The sequence below is a fragment of the Colobus angolensis genome, unplaced genomic scaffold (genome assembly GCF_000951035.1).
Source record: "Colobus angolensis palliatus isolate OR3802 unplaced genomic scaffold, Cang.pa_1.0 Scaffold124, whole genome shotgun sequence".
NCBI lineage: Eukaryota > Metazoa > Chordata > Mammalia > Primates > Cercopithecidae > Colobus > Colobus angolensis.
This window is the reverse complement of record NW_012113586.1, coordinates 9236215-9261652: the sequence shown is the minus strand read 5'-3', so window position 1 is coordinate 9261652 and position 25438 is coordinate 9236215. Positions and strand designations below refer to the sequence as shown.

General features: G+C 41.8%; 2 protein-coding genes across 4 annotated transcripts in view; one reads left to right on the top strand and one right to left on the bottom strand.

The window, feature by feature from the left end:
- Nucleotides 1–5735: 5735 nt before the first annotated feature.
- Nucleotides 5736–15041, bottom strand: WDR77 (WD repeat domain 77). Of its 3 annotated transcripts, none has more exons than XM_011933188.1 (10): nucleotides 14720–15041; nucleotides 14283–14468; nucleotides 13226–13367; nucleotides 12886–12935; nucleotides 9524–9594; nucleotides 9341–9395; nucleotides 8798–8869; nucleotides 8129–8237; nucleotides 7493–7561; nucleotides 5736–6858 (listed from the first exon to the last, which is right to left on the bottom strand). In XM_011933188.1, exons 1-10 carry the CDS (start codon nucleotides 14832–14834, stop codon nucleotides 6699–6701), a joined length of 1029 nt encoding a protein of 342 aa, XP_011788578.1. In that variant the 5' UTR covers nucleotides 14835–15041; the 3' UTR covers nucleotides 5736–6698. The 3 variants fall into 3 exon arrangements, with proteins under 3 accessions (XP_011788578.1, XP_011788580.1, XP_011788579.1); XM_011933189.1 differs by having other exon boundaries at nucleotides 6783–6858; nucleotides 7487–7561; XM_011933190.1 differs by lacking the exons at nucleotides 12886–12935; nucleotides 13226–13367 and having other exon boundaries at nucleotides 14720–14930.
- The window catches only part of ATP5F1 (ATP synthase, H+ transporting, mitochondrial Fo complex, subunit B1), a 12833-nt gene continuing 991 nt past the window's right edge, over nucleotides 13597–25438 (top strand). The window contains exons 1-6 of the mRNA XM_011933191.1: nucleotides 13597–15247; nucleotides 15509–15545; nucleotides 19847–19992; nucleotides 21718–21881; nucleotides 22256–22381; nucleotides 24746–24925. Of these exons, the coding sequence (XP_011788581.1) occupies nucleotides 15208–15247; nucleotides 15509–15545; nucleotides 19847–19992; nucleotides 21718–21881; nucleotides 22256–22381; nucleotides 24746–24925 (693 nt within the window). The 5' untranslated portion in view covers nucleotides 13597–15207. The remainder of the gene's footprint in view (nucleotides 15248–15508; nucleotides 15546–19846; nucleotides 19993–21717; nucleotides 21882–22255; nucleotides 22382–24745; nucleotides 24926–25438) is intronic.

The following is a 25438-nucleotide window of genomic DNA, read 5'->3' as shown; positions in this document are numbered from 1 at the left end:
AAAAAAAAAAAAAAAAAAAAAAAAAGTAAAACCAAACAAAACAAAACAAAAAACCACTACTACGTCCCTAGAGGAATGGCAGAAATAATGCTACCATCAAAAACTTGAGAAATGCAGAGTGATAATTCTTACAATATCATCCCTTTATTCACCTAATTGGCTGGTGCAAAAACCAGACAAATTCTGAAGAATGACAGTTGATAATCAGGTTGTGCTGCCAATCACAACTGCAATTCCAGATGTGCTGTTCTTTAATGGAGCAAAACGACATAGCCCCTTGCACTTGACGTACAGCTACTGACCTGCTTTATTTTCCATTCCAATCATTAAGGAATTTGGGGAAACTGCACTTGTATGGTAGGGACAAGAGTATACTTTTATTAATACCATCTTGCCCAGGACTGTGTCAACTCTTCCACTTTTTGTTACAATGTAGTCCAAAGTGAACTTAATTTTCTTAGTAGCCCACAAAACATTATATTGGTCCACTGTATTCATGCCATTATGCCTTAAATCAGGGAGAATATATGGCGTCCTCTCTCCCAAGGCCAAAATGCATAGCTGCAATTAAGAACCAAGGGGTAGAAATAGGAGTTGCCTTTTTTACTACTGTATCCAATAATTCACTTGAAGTGTTTCTGCTTCTTATTCAGTAGTCCTGGCTAAGTAGGCTTGAAGATTCTAGCATTAAATGAGCAATGTTTCACCCAGTAGTTATGCTCTCAATGAATTAGAAGCTAAGGCTACCTCTTGGCCATCTGGGGCTCCTTAGCCACTGGGAAAAAAAAAAAATTGAAGATAGAAGCCATTGTACCAGTTGGGGTAACTGATCCCAATTGCCAGGGGGGAATTGAGTTGCTGCTGCACAACTAGAGAAAGGACTGTGTTTGCAACTCTGGGGACTCACAGCGACATCTTCAGTACTCCCTTGCTCAGTAATTCCCATGACAGAAAGCAGCAGAAACCCAATAAAGAGCAAATCACTAAGAACTCAGACCCCGCACACAGGTTCGGTCATCTCACCAAGGTTCTCAGAGGGTGAGGGGAACCTCAACGAGGAGTTCTCAGAGGGTGAGGGGAACCCAACGTCGAATGGATGGTGGGAAAAGATGGCCATGATACTTAGGTTGTATGACCATTTATGAGTAGGAACCCTAACAGCTATATTTCGTTACTTGTTTTTCTCTTTTCACTTTTCTACTATTGCTTTATATGAGGACACTAATGATACCTAATCCTTTAGGTTTAACACGGAAGTATGAACAAATGGTTATCACCCCATAATGATAAAATAGTTGATGGGACTCTGGGCACCTCTTGTGTTGAGAACATGAAATTTCACCTATATTAAGGACAAGTGAGGATAAGGGGCAAAAAAGTAGACTACACATATTTTCCAACTGCCCTTCTATTAATATTTCCCATCTTTCTCCACCTTGCTTGCTGCCCCTGAAAGTCTGTCTGTTTGGACTACATAAAATGGGCTCTGTCGGGTTCAGCCTGACAGAAGAGTAGAGGAAGGGAGGAGAGAAATTGGGGTATTCATTCTTCTGGATCACCCCATGACGTGGCATCAAAGGAACTCTTATCTCTTGATAAAGGTCACCGCTGCTCTCAAAGTAGATGCTCTCCAAAACTATCTTTTCTTCCAGTTTCAGGTAACTTCTCCCTTCACTTGCCCTTGGGCACTAGCTCTTTGGTTCTCCTACACCATTTCCAAACCTTTGTAATTAGTCCCCTTATAAATAAACCCTCCAAAACTATCCTGAGTGTACCATTTGCTTGTTGTGATAATTCATGGCACGTCTATCAAATCATCACATCGTATACCTTAAATATACACAATATTTGTCAGTTAACTTTTTCTTTTCAGACTGTGTTTCACTCCCATCACCCAGGCTGGAGTGCAGTGACCCAATCTCGGCTCACTGCAACCTGCGGTTCCCAGGCTCAAGTGATTTTCCTGCCTCAGCCTCCCGAGTAGCTGGAACTACAGGCGCACACCACCGTGCCCGGCTTTTGTATTTTTTATAGACAGGGTTTCACCATATTGCCCAGGGTGGTCATGAATTCCTGAGCTTAAGTGATCTGCCCACCTCGGCCTCCAAAAGTGCTGGGATTACAGGCGTCAGCCGCCACACCTGGCCTAATTATTTTAATTCAAATGTTAAGCAGGGAAAATTTATCACTTTGATGACTGGGATATGAACCCTTGTTTTCCAGTAATCTTTACTTTTGGCTAGCACCTAAACACTTAATTCCATCCTGTCTCTCTCTAGACTACATTGCTGAATGCAGGACAACCATGTCTACCTTGCTCACTATCAAACCACAAAATGCCCAACAACTTCTGATACACCACAGCTGCTCACTACCGAGTATTTCTGCCTGGTTTCTGACCCATTTGCAATTCTCAAAAGGCAGTCTAAGGCAGTGCTTCCCAAACTTTAATATGCATGAGTCACATAGGAAGCTTTTGAAAATGTAAATTCTGACTCAGTAGATCTGGACATTCTGTATTTCTAGCAAGTTCCAGGTTATACAAATGCTCCCAGTTTATAGAACACATTTTGAGGAACAAGTTAATGCCTTATAAAATTAAGCCAGAACTCCCCTCCAAAAAAAAACCAATATTGTATGCTTCCACTTACACAAATGTCTAGAATAGTCAAATTTATAGAAACGAAGATGGTGATTGCCAGGGTCTTGAGGAAGGGGAGTTACTGTTTAATGAGTACAGTTTCAGTTTGGGGTGATGGAAAAGTTTTGGAGATGGAAGTGGTGAAAGCTGCACAAAAATGCAAATGAACTTAATGTCATTGGACTGTACCCTTACAAAGTTAAAATGACAAATTTTACATTAAAAAAAATTTTTTTTAAACTCAAACAAGGCCCAAGTTGATCTTGCTTCAAGGAGTCTGCCACAACAGGTCCAGGGACGGTGGTGCACGCAGAGCCTGTCTTACCTGCCTCCAGATGCCTAGATCAAAGGTTGCATTAATGTTAACTCTGCCAAGCAAACTGCAGTTGGATAATGGTCTTAAAGGGTCTCATACATCAATTCTACTCAGAGGATTTCTGAGACAAGTTGCAGAAACTGCAGAACATGAAGCTAATTTAGGCTGTACATAAAAAGTGCATTTTCTAATCTAGACAGTTTTCATGACTTAGAGCTGAGACTCCAGGTAAGAGTTACTGCCAGAACGGAAAATTAGTTTGCAACTGAAATTCCTAATGCTTACAACATGGTGCCTCTCAAAGTGAAATGCTTGACTGGAATCTGGTACCTCATGATCACAGGGACAAGTGAAATATAGCTATATCCACTGGAGGCACTTTGAACCAGTGACACGGGCTGGGCTTTCACCAGAATGTTAAAGGTGAAATTGTTGTTTGGGAATTAAATTCTTTATTATATTTTGAACTTTAATTGCCTATCCATTACATATTGAAGCTGCAGAATATCATTTATGAGACAAGGAGTTTCCACAGTAAGTAGAATGCTACTATATTAAATGTTGTACCAGATGATAGAAGATTATGGGATCACTAATTTTGTCACAACTTAAAACGAGAGTTAACCTTTCTCTCAGATGCTCACAGCTCCCTCAGTTCCCTGGATTGCAGTAGTCCTGTGATCCCTCAGTGAGACCAAAACTCCAGAAATGCCTATTTTTGATGGAGAACTAAAAAAGAAAATGTGTCTGGGGTCCAAGAGTTGTCTGCTTACCTTGTTTACTCTTCCAAAACTGTATCATGTGAGCTGTTGATGAAGTTCTTGAGAAACGTTAACTCAAAATTGAGACTACAGCTTGCCTATCCTTTTTTGAAACAAAACCAGTTACACAACTGATTCTAATGTGTTCAGTGTGACCATTACTTGCGCTGTCCAAATGCAACAAGAATCTGCCTCTTAATAATCAGAGCCCTTTACTTTCAGGTCTAGATGTGGCAAGAAGTTTTGGAGCCCTCTGAAGTCCAATCTGATTTTTAAAATCTCCTAACATGCTATCTGGAGGAAACATGGCTGGAGGCCCAGAGCAGTTATCGAGCTTGGGTATTTTTGCTGCTGTAATGTGATTGCGAACCAGTAAGTAATGTCCATATAGCTATTTATTAAAGAACCAGACTCCAACTGTCCTGTTGGGCAGGAGAGATACCTTGGAAATTAGCCCAATGTCTGATGCCACGTGAAATCGTAGGCAAGCCTTCTTCAGTATTCCTTGTGGTTCTGAGCACTATGCAAGGGGTGAGTCTCATAGCCCTTGGTGGACCAGAGAACAGCTGTGGAAGAGTAGGTTTGATTAGTGGACTTCAGAGTAAGGATGTAGATAGAGAAATGGGTTTACTCTAGTGTTTAGACATTTTAACCAATGAAATTAAATGCAAAATATTTGTATATTTTTAAACGAATAGATTGATCTCATTTCTACCTGTCATCAGCTCTGTACTCATTCTATTAGAACTATTCTCAAGTGAAGGACCTAGCAAATCACCCCAGATGTGATGGTACCATTTCTAATTATTCTGTGGTCATCTTTTATTTTAAACTATCTTCTTTGCTCACTGCAACATATACATTCACCCAAAATTGTGCTGGTTGTTCTTCCTACTGTATTTGATAAGGTTTATAAATATCTTGGTGGTGGTCACTGACAGATGTGAATTACTCTCATCAGTACAGATCTACCTGAACTAAAACATTTTTTTACAATAAAACATGGTCCTTCAAAAACCATGCTTTCTGGTTGGGCATGGTGGCTCATGCCTGTAATCCCAGCACTTTGGAGGTCAAGGCAGGCAGATCACCTGAGGTCAGGAGTTTGAGACCAGCCTGGCTAACATGGTGAAACCCGTCTCTACTAAAAATACAAAAATTAGCTGGGCATGGTGGTGGGCGTCTGTAATCCCAGCTACTCATGAGGCTGAGACAGGAGAATCGCTTGAACCCAGAAGGCGAAGGTTGCAGTGAGCCAAGATCATGCCACTGCACTCTAGCCTGGGCAGCAAGAGTGAAACTCCATCTCAAAAAAAGAAAAAAAAAAAAAAACCTATGTTTTCCTTCCTTATTGAACCACCTTAACACATATACACATTTCCTTTCTTATCTCTTTCACTGAGTTTTTTCTCCATCACTCTTAAGTCCATGAAGAAAAGGGCAGTGCAAATTCCTACTCACCTCAAGCTCCCCCACCCCTTACTTTCTCTAAATGTCCACAAAATTAAAGTTTTCTCTTTGAGAGGCAGAACTTAAGCGATTGTACCTACCGATTCTATTTCCTCCCACATTATAAAAACGATGGAAGACTTTATTCCTACTCCTCATCAACCCCAGAAGATCACATGAGTATAGATTCCCATGTTTTACTCAAGGGTAATCAGTCATGTCAAGGGTGAAGCAAGGAAGCTTTACTGAGAAATATTTGCCCATATTCCTTCAGACTTTCCCAGTTTCATAATGTGATTTTTGCCTAAATTGAACTTGCAAAGCTCAAAAGCACATAATTGATTGTATTTAGTTTCAATATAATCAGTAACTGATCCATGACTTCTAACTGGCAATACCCACTCCACCAACCCAAGAATAAATGTTTACCTTAAGTTCTAACTAGCTACTTTGGGAAGCTGGGGAAGCACAGGAAAAATAATGGGCTACAAGACTGACACCATGATGACTCACATAAGTGAAATATATCTAACCACACATGACACACACGCTTCAAAAAAGACAGGCCAACAATGCCTAAACTCTTTATTTCACCAACCAGTATTTCTGATTTTCTTCCTGATACTGGATGTTAAAACCTTAGAAATCTATAAATACTGCATTCAGACTTTCCACATCAAGAGAAGGGGGCCCAGGGCAGAAGATGTCAGGCCCCAGGCTGTTCGGGGTGGGAAAAGTAGCAAAGATTTCTCAACAGTCTGTGTCAGTTTTCTAACTTAACTGAAACGCCTTTAAGCTCTCCTTCATCCCTAAACTTTCCCCTATGGCATCTATGATAGAAAAACACTCCTCTCTCATATATGCCCCATCACTGGGGAGCCGGGGGGAAGGGAGTGGGCATTACACAGGCAAGCCAAACTCTTTATTCAGCCAGAAAATGGATTTCTGATTCGGTTTAATGGCAAAGAGTTATGTAAATCCGTACCAAGTCCTGCTTCTTCCTCAAAGTGAACTGGTCTGCATTTTTGTGACTGGAAGCATTTCTCGTAATGGTGAATCAAGCACATTAAAAAAATAAAATCAATCCCGTCTCTCTAAGTAGCATAAGAGCTGCTTCCAAGAACCCAGGGATGCCCAGATCCCATAACCTACCCAGACACAGCCAATTCCTCATAGACAGCTACATGGGAAGAATAAAACCCTTTCGTCAACTTGTTTTGGGGGGTGAGAGAGAGGCAGTGCTTAGGGAATATGTAGGATGGATTATTTTATTCCTGCCACTACCAAAAACTATAAATCTACACACACAGTCACACGCACATACACGTCCATTTTTAAGAAAGCTTTTCCTCCCTGTGACTACAGGAACCAAGAATCCAGCCTCCCTCAGGCTGAGGGACCATGCCTATTAATGGCACAGATCTAGCATATCAACATACTACAGAAGGCTCCTGTGTTGTCTCACAAGCTGAGAGGGTAGGGCAAAGAAGTGGACACTCATGGGGGACTTGCTTTTTGTCTTAAATCCAATCTACTCAGTAACACTCGCAGGTCCAGGGGCTGGGAGAGGTTCTGTGGGTACAATGTGGTGGACGACCTGATGGTCCCAGCCCACTGTGGTAAGCAGGGAGTGATTGAGCGGGGACCAAGTTGCATCTCTCACAAAGTCTCTGTGGGCTCGGCTTCTAAACCTAGAAGAAAGAAAAAAAGTCAGGGCATAGTAGAGATAAGAAAAGCAGACCTGGAGAAAAAAGAGAACCCAACACATCTGGGGCATATTTTTTGGGTATGTTACACACATTTCACCAACCGTATGGCCTCGTCACCAGGATAGCAGTGTAGCTATCCACAGTGGATGTCATCAATCATCCAATTCAGTCCTCTATTTTCATAGATGAAGAAATGCTGGATAGAACAAGACAGTGACGTGGGGCAGTAACAGGCAGCAAATCATGGCAAGGAGGGAAGTACAATCCAGGTCTTCCAAGTGCTGCCTTTTACCCTGTAGCAGACTGCATTTCATATGCAGTTCTTCATGTGAAAGGATACACTGCTGCCCCCTTGTGGGAGAGGGCTGGAATGCTAGGCTTAAAAATTCCACCTACCACCCCGCTCTACCAAGGACACGGCTTGTCCTTGGGGTTGTGAATGTGCCCCAGGAACGGAGAGGGTCAACAGCCAGCCTGCTTCCATTACCAAGTCCCTTCAGATACAGACGGAGAATCTGTTCTCCAAAAGCACAATACACTTTTCTGAAGAGGAAAATGACTCACCCACCCACTGCTCCCCTTCCCTGATTCCCAAAGGATTCCACTTCACACTTACACCTCAGAAAGGCTTGAGTCCAGCACAGCAAGTGAGCAGTCTTCACTGAGAGAGGCCAGGAAGGGAACACTATCAGAGGGAGGAGAGGGTTGTGAAAGGCAAAGCCTGGATCCCAAGACAAAACCTTAACTGAGCCGCCGCCACCGCTACTGTAAAGTGACCCAGGAAAGGCAGCCTGATTCCCACTTTTGGCTAAGGTCTGGCTACTGTAAGTCGACACTGAAAGTTTCAAGTAAAGATGAGGGAAATGAAGCAAAGTTAGGGTTGACAACCATCCTGGCAACTAACCACCCCATCTGGTCCCTCTCTATAGCTTCAGCAATAACCCAGAAACACAGGCTTTTCCAATCTCACAGTCCTGGAAGCCCACAATATGAACCATTTTGGGTGTTGGGCAGGAATGACACCACATTTTAGCCATTTCAGACAGAAACTGTGTAATCTGAAAAATCCTTTGATTCCCAAAGGATTCCACTTCCCACTTTCCCACTTAAGAGATCTTTGATGTTCCAAAACCTCAGCTAGAACAGTCTGCTTTAAGGAACTACTTAATCAGCTAATGCTTTGAAAACATACACACACACCCTCACTGTTCCCATTTATACCCATCAGGCCCCTGATGACAAAGAACAGTACCTGTGTGGGGAGAACACCAGCCCAGTGACACACTGGGAGTGTACAGCTGAGCTCAGAACACAGCTTGTACTCTTGGTATCCACAAGGGAGACTGTCCCATTCTCATCACCTGTAGAAGAGAAGGGACATGTCATGGTGATTAAGAGCATGGACTTTGGTGCCAAAGATTTGAATCCTAGTTCCTCAAGCTTGGAAAAGTTAACCATTCTGAGCATCAGTTTTCTCTTTTGCAAAGCAGGAATAATAAGTCACTGGATGATTGTGAAAATTAAGTTAATGAATGAAGCAGTTATTATTTTAACCACAAACTACGTCACCATACACACAGCCTCATGACCACGATAGCTCTACACCTACCCACGGTAGAAAAGAATTCACTATACAGCAATCCACTTGCTTTGTGGCTCACTGACTTATAGCCATGCCCAGAATACAGGAGCTGGATCAATCAATCAAAAAGCAAATCCACTGGGAAAATAATCATGTTCTCCAAAGCTACACTAGAACTACCTTGGCATCACCCCACCTCCCCACCCTCAATTCATAATTCATCTAGTGTCCATGACGGTAAGACTGAGCAGTAAGGGCCTTGTGCACTGTGGAGTCAGCTCTTTCTCTTTCCTCCTCCCCTTTCCCAGAGTCAATATGAAGTCGGACATGCTGCCTTACCAAAGACAAAGACTTCACTTTGCTGAGGATGCCAAGCCAGTGAGGCAGGAAGGTAGCCAGGTGCACTGCAGCCTGCAAAGGAGAGGAGAGGGTCTGGACAAAAACTCAAAAGAGTCCAGAAGAAGCAGTTTCTCAAATGACATCACTCTAAATCCTGGGAGCACCTTTATTTGATTTCCCAAACCCTGCTAAGGCAGCAGTGTCCTCATCCTTGAGCCTCATAACCATTTATCCACCAGCTTCCTGCCCTTTCTGGACATGAGTCACAGGCAAGTTTCAGGCACAAATCATGAAGATAACAATTCTGGTCCCTTTGTCCTCCCGTCTAATAAAGTAAATCACCCACCCAGGAACTGGCCCTTCCTCTTGGTATGCATTGCACAGAATGGGGTTAGCAGAGTCTCAGTGGAAAAGAAGATTATGTCACTCATGTCACAGTAGCTACACTGGGCATCTGGCAACTATGCTTTGACACTGGCCAAAGAAATTCTCTTCTATCAGGGTTCTAAGCACTACTCTCCCACCAATGAATCTCAGACTCACCAATCTGTGATGCTGGCTTGGAACAGCGGGTATCCCAGAGTAAAATTCTGTTGTCCTAGAGGAAGGTGGAACAGAAAAAGGATCTCACAGTCCAAAGCGCTGCAGGCGAGAAAGTCTCCACACTAGAGACTTTGGCCTATGGAGGGCTGCAGTGTGTTTAGGGAAGAAGGAGCTATCTCTTACCTCGCTGCATGAAAGAAACACAGAGTCCTTGTGAGGAGAGGCAGCAACACAAGTGACCTGTGCAGCATGAGCTATAAAGGAGACAGAAGAGAGAAACATGATAGAAAACAAGCTGAAGCATTACAAGAGGACCAGCCCAGGAATCATCAAGGTGCAGGAGGGAGGGAGGGCTGGTCTCATGATGCAATTTAACAAATTTTGTGGGAGATTATGGATTAGACAAAAGCTAAGAGGAGAAGTTTATAGACTTATAAAACCTAAAAAGCCTTGTAAAAAAAAAATGTATTAGTAAAAACAATGAATGAGAAATTAGGAGCTTAGTAAGAATAACAAAGGAATTTCCAGTTAAGGCATCTTAGACGTGAGGTCTAAATAATTCTAGAATAAAAGTCTTCATACTAGAGCACACATACCTCCTAGTAGTATACAAAAACTTTTGAGGGAGTTCTGGGCGCTTATAGTATTAACAGAGTCAATTTCTCTAATGTTCTCTTTCTTAAGATTGAATTGCCTCTATTTTCACAATCACCCTTCTCCCACTTTAAAGAAAGAACACATACCTGTCATTCATCCCAGATCTTTCCATGGTACAGTGCTCAGGGGTATAAAAACATAAGGGTTCTAAACTAAGGCACAGAAGGGGCTTTTCCCTAAGAACCAAAGAGCAAAAAGAAAGAGCATCTAGGCAAAATTCAATGAAGGGGGCGCTGATCTTGTTTCAGTCACACCACAAACACAAGTATGGTTCTGTGACTTCACTCTGTTTCTGTCTAATAACGAGAACTAAAAAATATGACAGATCGTTGTGATAAGGACATATTCAACAACTTTATCTGAATCTAAAAACAAAGTCAGACTTTTTCTGACAGAAAATTTAGTCTAACTTGGTCCACTGGCTTTACAATGCAGATTGGCTTTTGCCAGTTAAGCTATTTGGTAGACATTCATACAAACTAAATAGGATTAATCTGCAAATCTAAAATTTGGACAAACATATGCTTGACATACAATAAATTATATGTCAGAAATTACCTTCTCTGCAACTAGTTAAAAAATTTCTTTAGGTATCAATTTAAAAATGTATGAGGGGGCACAGATTTTCAAAATTGTTTTAGGATGTCTACATGTAAAAAACTTTAAAGTCACTGCTACATGTTAATTGGAAGCTGTGGAAACCTTTTCTATAGTCATTTTACCAGACTTTCCCACGTAGTCTGAATGTGGCCCCCCCCGAGGCAGAAGGATGGAAGTAAAACAGCTTCCATAGTTCTTTCCTAGCCCTAGAAGTCACAGAAAGTCAACGGATAAGAAGTAAGAAAAGGAATTTATTGCTCACTTGAAAAAAGCAAAGCGCTGGGACAAGCACCATGGTGGTAAAGAAAAGATGAAGAATAATGGTTCCTCTACCCTCAAAGGTTTTGGGGCAGGATGCAGTGGCTCATGCCTGTAATCTCTCAGCACTTTGGGAGGCCAAAGCGGGAGATCCCTTGAGCCCAGGAATTTGAGACCAGCCTGGGCAACATAGCAAGACTCTGTCTCTACAAAAAATTAAAAAATAATAAAGGATTTGGAATTCAGCAGGGGGAATAAGACACAAACACAAAGAATAACAGAAAGGCTGCATGGCAGAAATGCTGAAAAAGAGTTAGCATTAACTAGGAAAGCACATGTCTAAGCAATAAAAGGCAAATATAATAGACATAGGGCATTGACTTTTTTTTTTTTTTCTACTGAGACAGCTTCACTCTGTTGCCCAGGCTGGAGTGCAGTGACATGATCTCGACTTACTGCAACCTCCGCCTCCTGGGTTCAAGCGATTCTCGGGCTTCAGCCTCCCAGGTAGCTGGGATTACAGATGTGCACCACTATGCCTGGCTAATTTTTGTACTTTTTTTTTTTTTTTTTTTGAGACGGAGTCTCGCTTTGTCGCCCGGGCTGGAGTGCAGTGGCCGGATCTCAGCTCACTGCAAGCTCCGCCTCCCGGGTTCACGCCATTCTCCTGCCTCAGCCTCCCGAGTAGCTGGGACTACAGGTGCCGCCACCTCGCCCGGCTAGTTTTTTGTATTTTTTAGTAGAGATGGGGTTTCACCATGTTAGCCAGGATGGTCTCGATCTCCTGACCTCGTGATCCGCCCGTCTCGGCCTCCCAAAGTGCTGGGATTACAGGCTTGAGCCACCGCGCCCGGCCCAATTTTTTTACTTTTTAGTGGAGACCGGGTTTCGGCATGTTGGCCAGACTAGTCTCTAACTCCTAGGCTTCATATGATCTGCCTGCCTCAGCCTCCCAAAGTGCTGGGATTTCAGGCGTGAGCCACTGCGCACAGCTGGGCATTCAACATTATTGTAAAACTATTTGCAAGTGACCCTGAAGGTCCAGAATACTGGAGCTTGGATATTAGTCTGTGATTTCTCTGGTCTATAACTCAATCATGTACTTTGAAGTTAGAAATGGCAGGGAAAGGCACTTAGCCATTGAGAGAACCACAGTGATCAATCACCCAGCATCTAAATCTTGAAACATGCACACATTAAGGCTCTAGACGTTATCTTCACAAAGAATGGCTCCCAAGATAAAGTCAACCACTAGTGCTGTTAATGAAAGTGAGCAGAAAGAGAGGCATTAAAAAAGCAATGGTTCTCAAAAGAAAACAGACATTTTATGAAGGTAAATACTCAAAAGTTCAAGATTTGAAAGTCTCAAGATTTATTCCTCAAGAATGTCAAGGATCTAATAAGCTTGAAGAGAGGAAATGGAGTAAAAGAGTTTCAATGCCATTACAAGAAAATGGGATTTTAATCCACTGGCCACAAGAACTAATAAAAGACCAAAAGAGCTAGATTGCTAGTGGAGACATGAGTGCTACTACCTGTGTAAGGTAAAGCCTGAAAGCAAATAGGGGCATAGAAATGGATAGGAAGGTGACTGACCAGTGGAAAAGACTAAAAAGAACTTAGTGGCCAACTGATGGTGGGGAAACAGAAGGGGTAGAAAAGGACCGAGAGTTTGAGCTCTGTGTTGCCAAGGTGGTGAGGCCATCAATAGAAACAGGAAAACTGGCTGGTCTGAAGGTAGCGAGTTATCTCAATTGATTGTTCACAGTCAGTTACAGACTACACTCCTTGTCATATTCTTCCCCCCTTTTCACTACTGTACTTGACTAGTCGAATTTAAAAAAAAAAAGAAAAGAAAGAAAGAAACAAGGAAATTGAGAAAAGGACAAGGGGTAGATACTGGAGCCTGACTACTGTTTTATAAGAAAACTATCAGAACATGGAATTGCTGTTCCTAACATCAAAGCAAACTTCAAAAAGTCCAAAAACACAACAGCTAAGACCAGGGCTAAAAATGAAAGAATACTCACCTCGGTATGAATTCAGTACCACCTGCTGAGCAAGGTCCCAAACCTTGATGCTAAGAGGCAAAAGGAAACAGACATTTAATCTTGACCTACACTAGCAACATAAAAACCTGTTCAAACAAGAACTTCCTGTAATCAACATTCCCCAAGTCTTTGCCTCCTGGACTGCTGCTATGGTCTACTTACAATGGACTGCAAAATCCCTAAGGACACCTTATAGATAGGCTAAAGTTAGTCACTGAATTCTTAGAATAAGCCCAAAATGTTACCTAATGAGGTTAACAGGATAGGAAAGGCGCCCAAAGGACGCTCAGAGACAGAAGCAATGAGAACAGGGACCCACCAGAAGTCTTTGCTACCACTGACAGCTTGTGTGCCAGAGCTCAGGACACTGACTGTAGACACAATGTCATCATGCTCATATTTGCAGAACTTGCTGACAATAAGTGTTTCATTCTCATCTAGTTCCCACAATTCAACAGCACCTGTTGGGAGTAGGGTAAGGAAAACATAAGCTTGAATTATACCAAAGCAGTAATTCACTTCTAGGATTCAAAGAGCCACTGTCACTAAATTAACAAAGTAAGTTAGTTATTCCTATAAAAGCAAAGTCCACATCACTGAAGAGTTTAGCTAATTTCTGAGCCTTTGACTTTATTCTGTGTTACTGTTTTCCTAATGACAGCCCAGACAAGGAGGTGGAGAAAGCCAGTGATGTTAACACTACCCAATTATTTGGACACTAATAAGTATTTGCTGAACTAGTTGAATAAATGTCTTGCAGAGTCTTTAAAAATATGTTGAATAATTGAACGTCTTGCACGGTGACTGGCTCCATATAGAGAATCCGCCAAAAGTTTTCTTGATTATGTACTGTTCAAGCTCAATTGTCAGAGAGGTTAAATATATAAGTGGGTCTTTTAAACTTCCATGCAATGCCAGCCAACTTCCAAATTCTGATTTAAAAAAAAATGCCAAAGCCTGCATCGCTGAGCCTACAGTCAACACAAAGAAAGCAGAATGAAGACAAGAAAGCGGTAAGAAATGGAAAGAGACATGTAGCACAGATTGGCTTCAGTGTCATCTTAAAATCAAGATTATGCTTGGTCTGAGCTGCGGGGGTTAAGGAGCAGGTTACACATAAGAAAAATGGTTCCAATCCGTTGCTTAATTTTGTTACGGATTTTTCTAGGAAATCTCACCAGACAATTTAGAATTTTAGAAAAGATATTTCCCACCTACACAAGAGTTTGCATTCGGAGCCAACACTCTCCGGCTCCTCCAAGCACTGAACATAGGACATTAGATATTGAGCTCAGCCCTACTCGTACCCCAAGCCTCTATTCTACCACTCCACCCGGGGGTGGGGGTGGGGGGCGGATGAGGGGAAAGTGACTCACCTGAATCAGAGGCCACTAGAATACCTCTCTCCCCAACCCAAGTGAGGTCAGCCACTCCAGCCTCCGTTTGGACTCCAGCGGAGCAGAAGCCTTCGTTGGGGGCGGCACAAGGGTCCTTAAAAAGCCAGAGGGAGCCGGCCCAGCAGCGGCCACTCAGGCTGGAGGCCCCGAGGAGAAGCGCCCCATCTACAGGGGGTACAAGCTGTCAGCGCGTGAAGGGTGGAAGGGCTCGCCTCCATGGAGACCGCACAGAACAGCGTTCGGGCCGGGTCTGGATCTGAGCTCAGGAACGCGGGGCAGGGCTGGGGACAGCTCGGCGGCGCGACCCACGGGTCAGGATAACATGCAGGACAGGGATGGGCTGGGAGGGTCAGTCTCTGGGGAGGGGCGCCCTGGGCCGGGGTAAGGGAGCTCCCAGGCCCGGGATCTCGGCTCACCGGACCGGTACCGTGCAGCCTCCAACTGTCGTTCCATGCAGGCGGGCGCATTAGGGGGAAGATTCCACTCCCGGGCCGCCGGGGGCACTAGGGGGGGCGGGGTTTCCTTCCGCATCTCCACGGTTCCAACTCCAACCTAGACTCAAACTGGACGCCGGCCCGAGACTCAGCTCTGATGGCAAACCCCACGTGGTGCGCCTCTGAGCCTCCGCCCCTCTCCCGAGGCTACGGCAAGTCTACTTCTCGCGAGAATTGCTTCTGTGGCTCCATCCTGCTTTCCGGCTGTCGCCCTCCTGCGATAGGTTCTCAGCGTTACTTGCCTCGTCTCGCGATAATTTGTTTTTAAAAATCTCCCGAGGAAAGTTGAAGGAAGACTGCAAAATTTTCATCTCGCGAGACTTGTGAGCGGCCATCTTGCTCCTGCCCTGACAGGTTTTCCTGTCGGGGTCACAGAGACTCTAAGATTGCTACCTGCGCCTTCGCTGACCATGCTGTCTCGGGTGGTACTTTTCGCCGCCGCCACAGCGGGTGAGGGGTGTAGACGCTGCTCTGGGCTATCAGAGTGATTGGAAAGAAGCGAATCTAGGGGTCACAAAGAGGGGAGAAGGGCGCAGCGACACGGACACGGGCCTGAGCGGCGAGTAATCAGCGCCGCTCGGAGAGGAGCGTGGGGACTTAAGGGACTGGAAAGAGGGGTACATAGCCTTAGTGATCGAGCCTGGCGGGGATGAGGAAGGGACAAACCAGATTTCATTTGACTTTGCTGACCTTCGCCTTGTCTATCTGCAGCCCCGTCTCTGAAGAATGCGGCCTTCCTAGGTCCAGGGTAAGTGTGAGGATAATGGTCCCTTTCGTCTTTGTTTTTACTATCTTTTATTTCTGGATTCCTGCACCCACCCCGTTAGCTTTAGGCCAGAAATCTCTTTCCGATAATTTTGGGACACTTAAACCCTCTTTCAAACACTTGTTCCCGTAACTGCCAGGAACGCTCTCATATCAACTAATGACCAAGACTTTACAGGATAAGTAACGTATTCTAACTAAACTAGAAATTGGTTTTACTGTCTTCTATGCTCGCCCCTTTCCTTTGTGACCTTCCCTTGGGACCTTATGACATGTAGCTTCCAGAGCCTGAATCAGAGTAGATTACATACCCAAGAACAAATTTTGTTCAATAAAACAGTGAAGCATGTTGTTTATAGTCTGTTTCCTAGACACCTAGTTTTTGCTGACATATAATAACAATCAGAGAAATCATTCATTGATTCAGTAAATATTTATGTTGCCTAAACACATAACCAAGGATACAAGAATGAGTATGGCAAATTACCTGCCCTCATGGAGCTCACAGTCTAGGAATGGGAGGCACCTTTAGAGTATTGGTTTAGAGTGAGGGCTCCAAAGCCAGTACAGGGTCCCTGGCCCTTCCACTTACTAGCTGTGTGACCTCAATTTCCTCATCTACAAAATGGCGATGATAGTGCATTGTGGCTTTTGAGAATTAAGAGACAATTTCGGTGAAACTCAAAAACAGTTCTTGGTACATGGTATGTGTTTAGTAAATTTAACAGCTGTTTGCGTTAAAATTGTTTCATAAGACATGTCCATTTTCCTAGAGATTTCTTTTTACTTCCAAATTTAGTTCTAAAGCTTGCAAATTATGTTAACTATCAAATTGAAAAAAACTGGACTTGAAAAAGTGGTCTCGTCTGTAGTTAAGTCTCATGTGTGCAATGAAGTAAGGCTATAATTGACTGCTTCCAACTTAGAAGAAAAAGGACCCCATACAGACTTGTAAACAAATAATTGTAATACCAGGTAATAAATAACTTATATTTACAAGATACAAGGAATATCCTTGGTTTTCTTTCACACTTCATGTCCAGTACCTCAGCAAGGCTCTTCCTCTAGAAATTTGGACTCTGACTGCTGCTTCCACTACCGCTAAAGTGTGAACCACCGCAGACTTTCACCTAGGTATTTTAGTAGTCTCTTCATTAGTCTTGCATCTCTATTCTTGTCCTGTTACAGCCCATTCTCATAATAGCCAGGAGGATTATGTCAATCTCCCACCAAAGCCTTCCAGAGCTCCTCATCCCACCTGAATAAAATCCAAACTTAGCATAACCCAGAAGGTCCAACATGAATCGATCCCATCCTATCTCTTGACACCATCTCCTTCTGTTCTCTTTTTAGCTCATTCTTCAACCATACTGGCCTTGGTGTTCCTCTGAAAACTACCAAGCGCATTCGTGCCTCAATATCTTTCTACTTGCTCTTCTCTCTTTTCCTCAGATCATTGGGTCAAATGTCATCTGGCTTCCTACCCAAAAAAACTTCCCCATTCTGTTGCTCCCTATCCCCTTAGCTTGCTCAGTTTTTCTTCATAGCACTTAGAGCTGCCTGAAATTTTGTATGGAGATACACACTCACCCTTCCCATACCCCCAACTAGAATGTTGAAGGCTGGAACTTTGTTCATTGCCATGTTACTGGTACCTAGCATTAGTAGAAAGTCAGTAAATGTTTTATTGATTAAAAGAATGAATGTTAGCCCAAAATGGGGGAGGGCTTTACACATCTGGAGGCTGATTGGTCTTGGTAGTCATTGCTATAAAGTCATGGTATGAAGGGCATACAAGACAGAAGGAGCAGCATTGGGCAATTTTTTTGTGGTGTTTCTTTGTTTTTGAGAGCTGTTAAGTAATTCTAGGAGAGTAAGAGAATGAAGGAAGATGAGGTTGTAAAATTTGACAGGACCAGGCACAGTGGTGGCTCATGCCTATAATCCTGAGGCCAAGGCAGGAGGATCACTGGAGCCCAGGAGTTCGAGACTAGCCTGGGCAACATAGACAAAAACAAAACAACAAAATTTTTTTTAAATTCTAAAAATTAGCTGGGCATTGTGGTGTACGCCTGTATTCCCAGCTTTTGGGAGGGTTGAGGTGGGAGGATGGCTTCAGCCTAGGAGGTGGAGGCTGCGAGTGAGCAGTGATGGCACCACTGCACTCCAGCCTGGGTGACAGAGTGAGACCTTGTCTCAAAAAAAAAAAAAAGACAGGTACTAGATTATATATGTTATATTAAGTAGTTTTCAGTAGGCAGGAGAGAGCCTGTTGAGTTTTCAAGTCAAATTTTCATTTTAGAAACATTAGCAGTAATGTGAGAGGGCTAGGTTTAAGTTGGGGTATTTAATAAGAAGCAGAGGCCAGGTATAGTGTCTCACACCTGTAATTTCAGCACTTTGGGAGGCTGAGACGGCAGATCACTTGAGGCCAGTAGTTTGAGTATCCTGGCCAACATGGCAAAACCCCATCTGTCCTAAAAATAAAAAAATTAGCTGGGCGTGGTGGCACACGCCTGTAATCCCAGCTACTCGGGAGACTGAGGCACAAGAATCGCTTGAGCCTGGGAGGTGGAGGTTGCAGTGAGCAGAGATCACGCCACTATGCTCCAGCCTGGGTGATAGAGCGAGATTCTGTCCCAAAAAAAATAAAATAAGCAGAGAGATCAGGTTTTGGATTGTTAAACTAAGCAGGAGGTGATAAAGGCTTGAACTAAGGTAGCTAGTTAGGGAGACTTGTCAGCTTAAGCATACCCTTTAGTACTATGATTTAAATCAGTGGTTCTTAGCCTGGGGTGCTTTGCCTGCAGGTGACATTTAGCAATGTCTGGAGATATTTTTCAGTATTACCATTGGGTGGGTCGGGGAGGAAGGAGGCTACTGGTATCTGTTGTGTAAAGGCCACAAAGATACTGCCAGACGTTCTACAATGCACAGAACAACCTCTTACAACAAAGAAGTATCCAGTCCAAACATCAGTAGTGCTGAGTTGAGAAACCTTGATGTAAATGAAAGAATCTCAAGCGTGATTCTCAGATTTCAAAACCTGGTGGGGTAGCTAATATATTTGGAGGCAGAAATAATATTCAAAAGATAAGCATTGTACCAAAATAAATGAAATAATGTAAATTCTTACATTACAAGGAGATAGAGGTTGACAGAGTAGAGGAATGGGAGGTGGGAAGTGGGACAAAAATATACTGAAAACTTGAAGGAGACTAAACTTGACAGCAGACATAAAGGGACTAAATTTTATTTCATCAGAAGCCGAAGGAGACATCAGTATGCTGTAACTGTTAAAAGTGTAGTTTTAAGCTGCTTTAATACAAGAATAGTTTCCAAATCCACTGTTGATAATAGTTCAATTGTTCAAGCTCAGTACTAGCAATAGCAAGTTCTCAATAAGTATTTGTAGAATGAATGAATTGGCCAGACTATACTTAGAGTATTATATACAGTTCTGTTATACCTCATTTAAAGAAAAAAAAAAAAAAAGACAAAACCAGAGAAGTCTTTACGGGCAATCAGGATTGTGAGGGAACAAATGTTTCACCCAGGTACATGTGTGTTATCTTACATAGAAAAGCAAAATTAGAACTAAGAATGGATTGAGGTTCCAAGAATGTCTGCAGCATCTCAATTCAAAGATGAATATAATTAGAGCTACCCAGTACTGAAAAAGTCTGTTACATATAGTGATTAGCACTCCCATCAAAGAGAGTATTCAAAAACGTTGAGGAGCCAACATATCAGGCATATAACAGCTAACCACTTACATAGCACTTTTCCATGTGCCAGGCATCATTCTATGCACTTTACATATATTAACTCAGTTAATCCTGTCAACAACCATATAAGGTATTATCTTTTATTTCCATTTTACTGAGAGAAATCTGAGATTACAAAAGCTTTAAGTTCTTTACTCAAAGTCAAGGGGCAGGTCTAGGATTTGAACTCAAGGAGTCTATCTGGCTGCCACATCCACATTCTTACATATTTCAGTGCTAATAATAGGCATACACAGTGCTAGACAGATGATCTGCAAGGCTTATAGAAAGGATTCCAGTATTGGGTAGAAGGTTAAGTGTCTGTAATTAATTCTTTGCTCTTGTCACAGCTGATTACTGGACCCTAACCTTCCTATTCCCAGTCCATTCTCTTTCCATTATGAGAGTTAGAAAACTGCCTCAATTCTCAACCCCATTTATTGTTTCTGCTAATTATTCATACATTGTGTTCTCCTTAAAGAAATAGGCTTTACATTTGTACAATTATTACCTGTAGAGTATTGCAGGCAACAAGGACCTTCCATACAGGGCAGCCACACCTTGCCCCTGTACCACCTCTTCCTGAATATGGAGGAAAAGTTCGTTATGGACTGATCCCTGAGGAATTCTTCCAGTTTCTTTATCCTAAAACTGGTGTAACAGGTGAGCATTTTTGCCTGGTCTTTGATAATATGGTTTGATGGCATCACTAAAATCAAATTAGGTGGGTTTTCTTGTTTGGTTGTTTGTTTTTTTTGAGACAGGGTATTACTCTATCATCCAGGATGGAGTGCAGTAGCACAATCACAGCTCACTGCAGCCTCCACCTCCCCAGGCTCAGGTCATCCTCCCACCTCAGCCTCCCGAGCAGGTGGAACTATAGGCATGCATCCAGCTCATTTTTCAATTTTTTTGTAGAGACAAGGTTTCACCATGTAGCCCAAGCTGGTCTCCAACTCCTGGGCTCGTGGGATCCACCCACCTTGCCCTCCCAAAGTGCTGGGATTACAGGCTTGAGCCACCTGCCTGCAGCCGCAAGTCAGCTGTTTTCAAAAGGAAATTGTAACAGTTGATTTGATTGCTCCAACTTGTTTTTGGTATAATTGTTTTTGGTATAAATGTATTTGGGATTTTAACTTAATTTTACAGAATTATCTCTGTTTGTTAGTAGATCAAATTTTTTGATGCCTGCTCTATGCCAGGCACTGTTGAAGGCATATGGTGTTAAACAGTGTTAAGTGCCTACTGTCATGGAACATACATTCTGTTGTAGGATGACAATAAAGAAATGAGTAACTGTATAATATCCTGTTAGATAATGAAAAGGGCATGAATCAAAATGAAGCCAGGTAAAGCAGGAGTCCCCTGATTAAGTTTATGATTCTCTCTACTACATGTACTGCCTTTCTTGGCCCATACCCAAGTATTGCTATGACTGTGGAACATTGGAAGCCAAAGACTCTTTTTTTAGCCCTGGAATCACCTAAAGTAGCATTTTCCTAACTGAAATTGCTAGAAACGTTAGTCTCCTCAGACTTCAATGGGTGATAAAAATGTTACGTATGATAGGTGTTTCTTGCAAATTAATATTTAAAATTTGTATATTAAAGACAATTAAAAAAACTGTTGGAACTTTGTATGGGAAACTGGGTAAAATGTATTTGAGTTTGTAAACCTGTTATTGTCATGATATATCCTGCCATCCCATGATTCTCAGAAATACTGTAAAATGCTTTCCTAAAAGCCTGCTGTGGGCCTCTCTTACATCCTGAGAAGCATGGAGGAAAGACTAAAGAAATGTAAATCATGGTTTGCATCCTTTCAGAATACATGACCTGGTTAAAGAAAAAGCCGTATTTGAAGCGTTGTAATTAGGTGCTACAGGAGTTGGGAATCCTAATATTTATTCATTCTTTTATATACATACCACTTTGTAGTTGTTTTTGGTTGTTTCTTGTGTAAATTTTAACCTGTCTAGCGTTCCCATTCAATAAATAGTATATTTTGCTGGACAAGTTACTTCAGAAAGTTATCTGGCATCTTTGTAGAATAGTTTAATTTACTGTGCTGAGTATTGTGCTTAACATTATTTCTCAAATTTATCAGACTGAAGAACGTACTGTCCCCATTTTACATATAGGGAACTAAATTCAGAGATTATTTAGATTGCTCAGTTTCTTTAAAATTGTAGAGTCAGTATACAGATTTCCCTGAGTCCATATCTTTGTTCTTTCAGTTGTACCATACTGCTTCCCAATCCAGTGTTTTGTCTTTGAATCTAATTAAGTCGTTACTTTGCCTTCTGCTAATCAAATATAGAAGTGCCTTTCTATCTTCCCTCTTTTAGGCATAGCATATCCATTCATAAAATAACTCTTCTTCTTGTAGGACCCTATGTGCTCGGAACTGGGCTTATCTTGTATGCTTTATCCAAAGAAATATATGTGATTAGCGCAGAGACCTTCACTGCCATGTCATTAATAGGGCTAATGGTCTATGGAATTAAAAAATTTGGTCCCTCTGTTGCAGAATTTGCTGATAAACTCAATGAGGTAAGAACCATAAACCTTATTTCCTATTTTAGACTAGCAGAAACGTGAAGGTCATCTAGTGATATTTTTGATATGAGTGTTAGGGGAGCAACTCATAGAAATGCATCTAATGCTTCAAATAAGTGTTAATGTTAGTTACTAATTTGAGATAATTTTTTTATATCTACTAAACCCTTTAGCTCTTCTATAATCATTCAAAAGGTATTGTATAGTTATTATGGGCAATTATTTTTAAGGATTTGTGCATTTCTTTCTATTTTCTTTGTGGGTGTTTTTACAAATGAGAGATGCAACTTTGAAGAAGCATGAAATGAATCTCCTTTTTTTACCCTTTGTGCTTTCACTGATCTTTGTTGTTGCTATCACAATTGTAGCAAAAACTTGCCCAACTAGAAGAGGCGAAGCAGGCTTCCATCCAGCAAATCCAGAATGCAATTGATATGGAGAAGTCGCAGCAGGCACTGACTCAGAAGCGCCATTACCTTTTTGATGTGCAAAGGGTAGGTTTCAGAAGTTTCTAGGAAGAATGAAGTTACTTGTGCATTTTTTTATTTCAGAATTTTTTATGAAGAATGATTAAATAGATTGAACATATTTTATTTAGAAAAGAGAACATTTATGTAGCAGTTGGCATTCACGGCTATTCAAACATTTAAGAACTGTCAAGTGGAAAAATAGTTAAAATTATTATAAAATTAGAAACCGTAGAAGCTATTAAAAAAAACATTTCGGATCCACACAAAAAGAAATAGTCATTAAGTTAAAGCTGATTTAAAAATGACATGCACTGTATAAGGAAGACTATAGGTAAAATACATCCTGTGTATTTCATACACACTTGCTACAAGAACATCTTAACATCTTTGCTGTAAGGAAATCTGATACTGCATATTCTAAATCCACAGAGCAGGCTGGGCACAGTGGCTCACATCTGTAATCCTAGGACTTGAGGAGCGTGAGGCAGGAGGACTGCTTGCACCCAGGAAGTCAAGACTGGAGTTAGAGTGAGCATCTGAAATAGTTAGGATCTTGGCCAATATTGCTCAATACTGGCTAAGATAGTAAGCATCTGAAATGTTTAGGATCTTGGCCAATGTGGTCTCGGTACCACATGCATTAGTTATCTTTGGTGTTAATTTTTTTTGCCTCTTTCCAAGACTTGTGGAATCAGAACCTTTCTTAAGGGCTATCCAAGAATCTGTATTCTTTTAAACAAGATCCCTAAGGACTCGTAAGCACATGGATATTTGAAAAATCCCAGAAAAATGTTAATTCCGTGTATATTTAGGTTACAAAGGGAGAATGCTTCCTGCTTCTTGCGTAGTATATACACATGTGAATGCATGCATACATATATTTTGGCTTTTTTAAAAAACCATATTGGAAAATGTAGCTCTTTCCTCAGAGTGAAATGATAGTAATTTAGGTTTTTATTTGTTGATGGATATTTATTGAGTTCTTCCTATGTAGATATTCTGACCAAGGCAGAGTGCTGAAAATATAGTGGAGAACAAACAGCTTCTGCCTTCATGGAGTCTTACTTTCTAGCCAGTCTTTGGGAGAAGCACAGAAAATAAATAATTGAACAGATGCAAATGTCAACAGGTAGTAAATGTTAGATAGAAAAATAAACTAGTATTAAAAAGATTGCAGGCCAGGTGCATTGGCTCATACCTATAATCCCAGCACTTTGGGAGGCCAAGGCAGGAGGATCACTTGAGCCCGGGAGTTTGAGACCAGTCTGGGCATAGACCCTTTCTACAAAATTGCAGGAAGAAGGAGTTACTGTTTTTATAAGGGCATGCAGGAAATGTCTCTAATATAATATTTGAGCAGAGACGTGAAAGAGCAAAGTATGTGGGTTTTTGGGGAAATAAGTGCCAGGCTGAGGGAAGAACAGTTGCAAATGCCCTAAACCTGGAAGTTTGCTTGATATAGTCAAGGAAAAGTAAGAAGGTCCATACAGCTGAAGTAGAATTGGTGGGGGGAGAATAAAAGGAGATAGAGGGTGGCCTGGGACTATGATACATAAAGACCTTAGGCTCCTATAAGAACTTTGACTTGGACTCTGAATGAGAGAAAGTCGTTGAAGGATCACTCTGATTGCCTTGTTGCCAATAGCCTTCAGTTTGGTGTGCATTGGCTTGTGATGCCTATGGGTTAGCTAAGTAGAAATATATAAGAGCTTGACCTTGTAGCCTTACTGCCTGTATGCTGATCTTGGCTTCATAGTTTATTAGCTCTGTAACCTTGGTCAAGTTTCCTAACTTCTGCCTCAGTTTCCTCACTGCAAAATGGATATAATTATAATAACTATGCCATGGTTTCATCATAAGGTTTAATTGAATCCAAACACAAAAGTGTTTAGAGTGTAGTCAGTACTCTACAAATGTTAACTGTTATTTGATCCAGCAAGTATTATGACATAAACACAAAGACAAATATACAACGTATGCACCATTATTTGTAGAACCAAAAAATTAATTATGGAGTTCCAGTATAGTGGAATCCAATGTAGCTTAAAATTGAGGTAGGTTTTTGTGTCATAATTAATAAACGTGATGTGTATATGCCTATATTTTGATGTGTATACCTATGTTTTTATTAAATATTTCTGGGAGGGAATACAAGAAATACAGGAAGTTAGTGGCCTATGGGGGGACTGAAGGAGACTTATTTCTTATAGCATACACTTTTAAGTATATTTTTGCCATATGCTGTTATAATTTCTAGGTATATATTTATTAAATAAAATAATTCCACATAAAATACAAAAGAATTGGGGCATTCTCACTGGCAGAATCTTCAGAGTAGAAGTATTCCTTCAAGTATACAATGTTTATCATTTCTTAATTTTGCCCCAGAATAACATTGCTATGGCTTTGGAGGTTACTTACCGGGAACGACTATATAGAGTATATAAGGAAGTAAAGAATCGCCTGGACTATCATATAGCTGTGCAGAACATGATGCGTCGAAAGGAACAAGAGCACATGATAAATTGGGTGGAGAAGCACGTGGTGCAAAGCATCTCCGCACAGCAGGTACACAACATTTTTGTAGGTTCTGACATCGTACTGGTATCTCTTAACAAGTATCTGCTGATGTTTCGTTAAGGTAGGAATAGCTGGCAAGGAGTCTTTAGCCTAGAAGTAGCAGTGTAACCCCGGTTTGTTTTTCTGGATAGTGATAAGCAGGAAGATGCTGCCTATCTGTCAGGATGGCTTTTCTCTTTCCTCAAATTTGGGTAGCATTAACTGATATATTTAATTTCTCTATAAAACAGACTGGGCTGGGCATGGTGGCTCATGCCTGTAATCCCAACATTTTGGAAGGGTGAGGCAGGAGGATCACTTGAGACCAGGAGTTCGAGACCAACCTGGGCAACATAGCAAGATCCTGTCTCTGCAAAATATTTAAAAAGTAGCTTGGGTGCGATGACAAACGCCTGTACTTAGGGCTACTGAGGAGGCTGAGGTGAGAGGATCTCTTGAGCCCAGGAAGTATAGGCTGTAGTGAGCTCTGATCGCACTATTGCACTCCAGCCTGGGTGACAG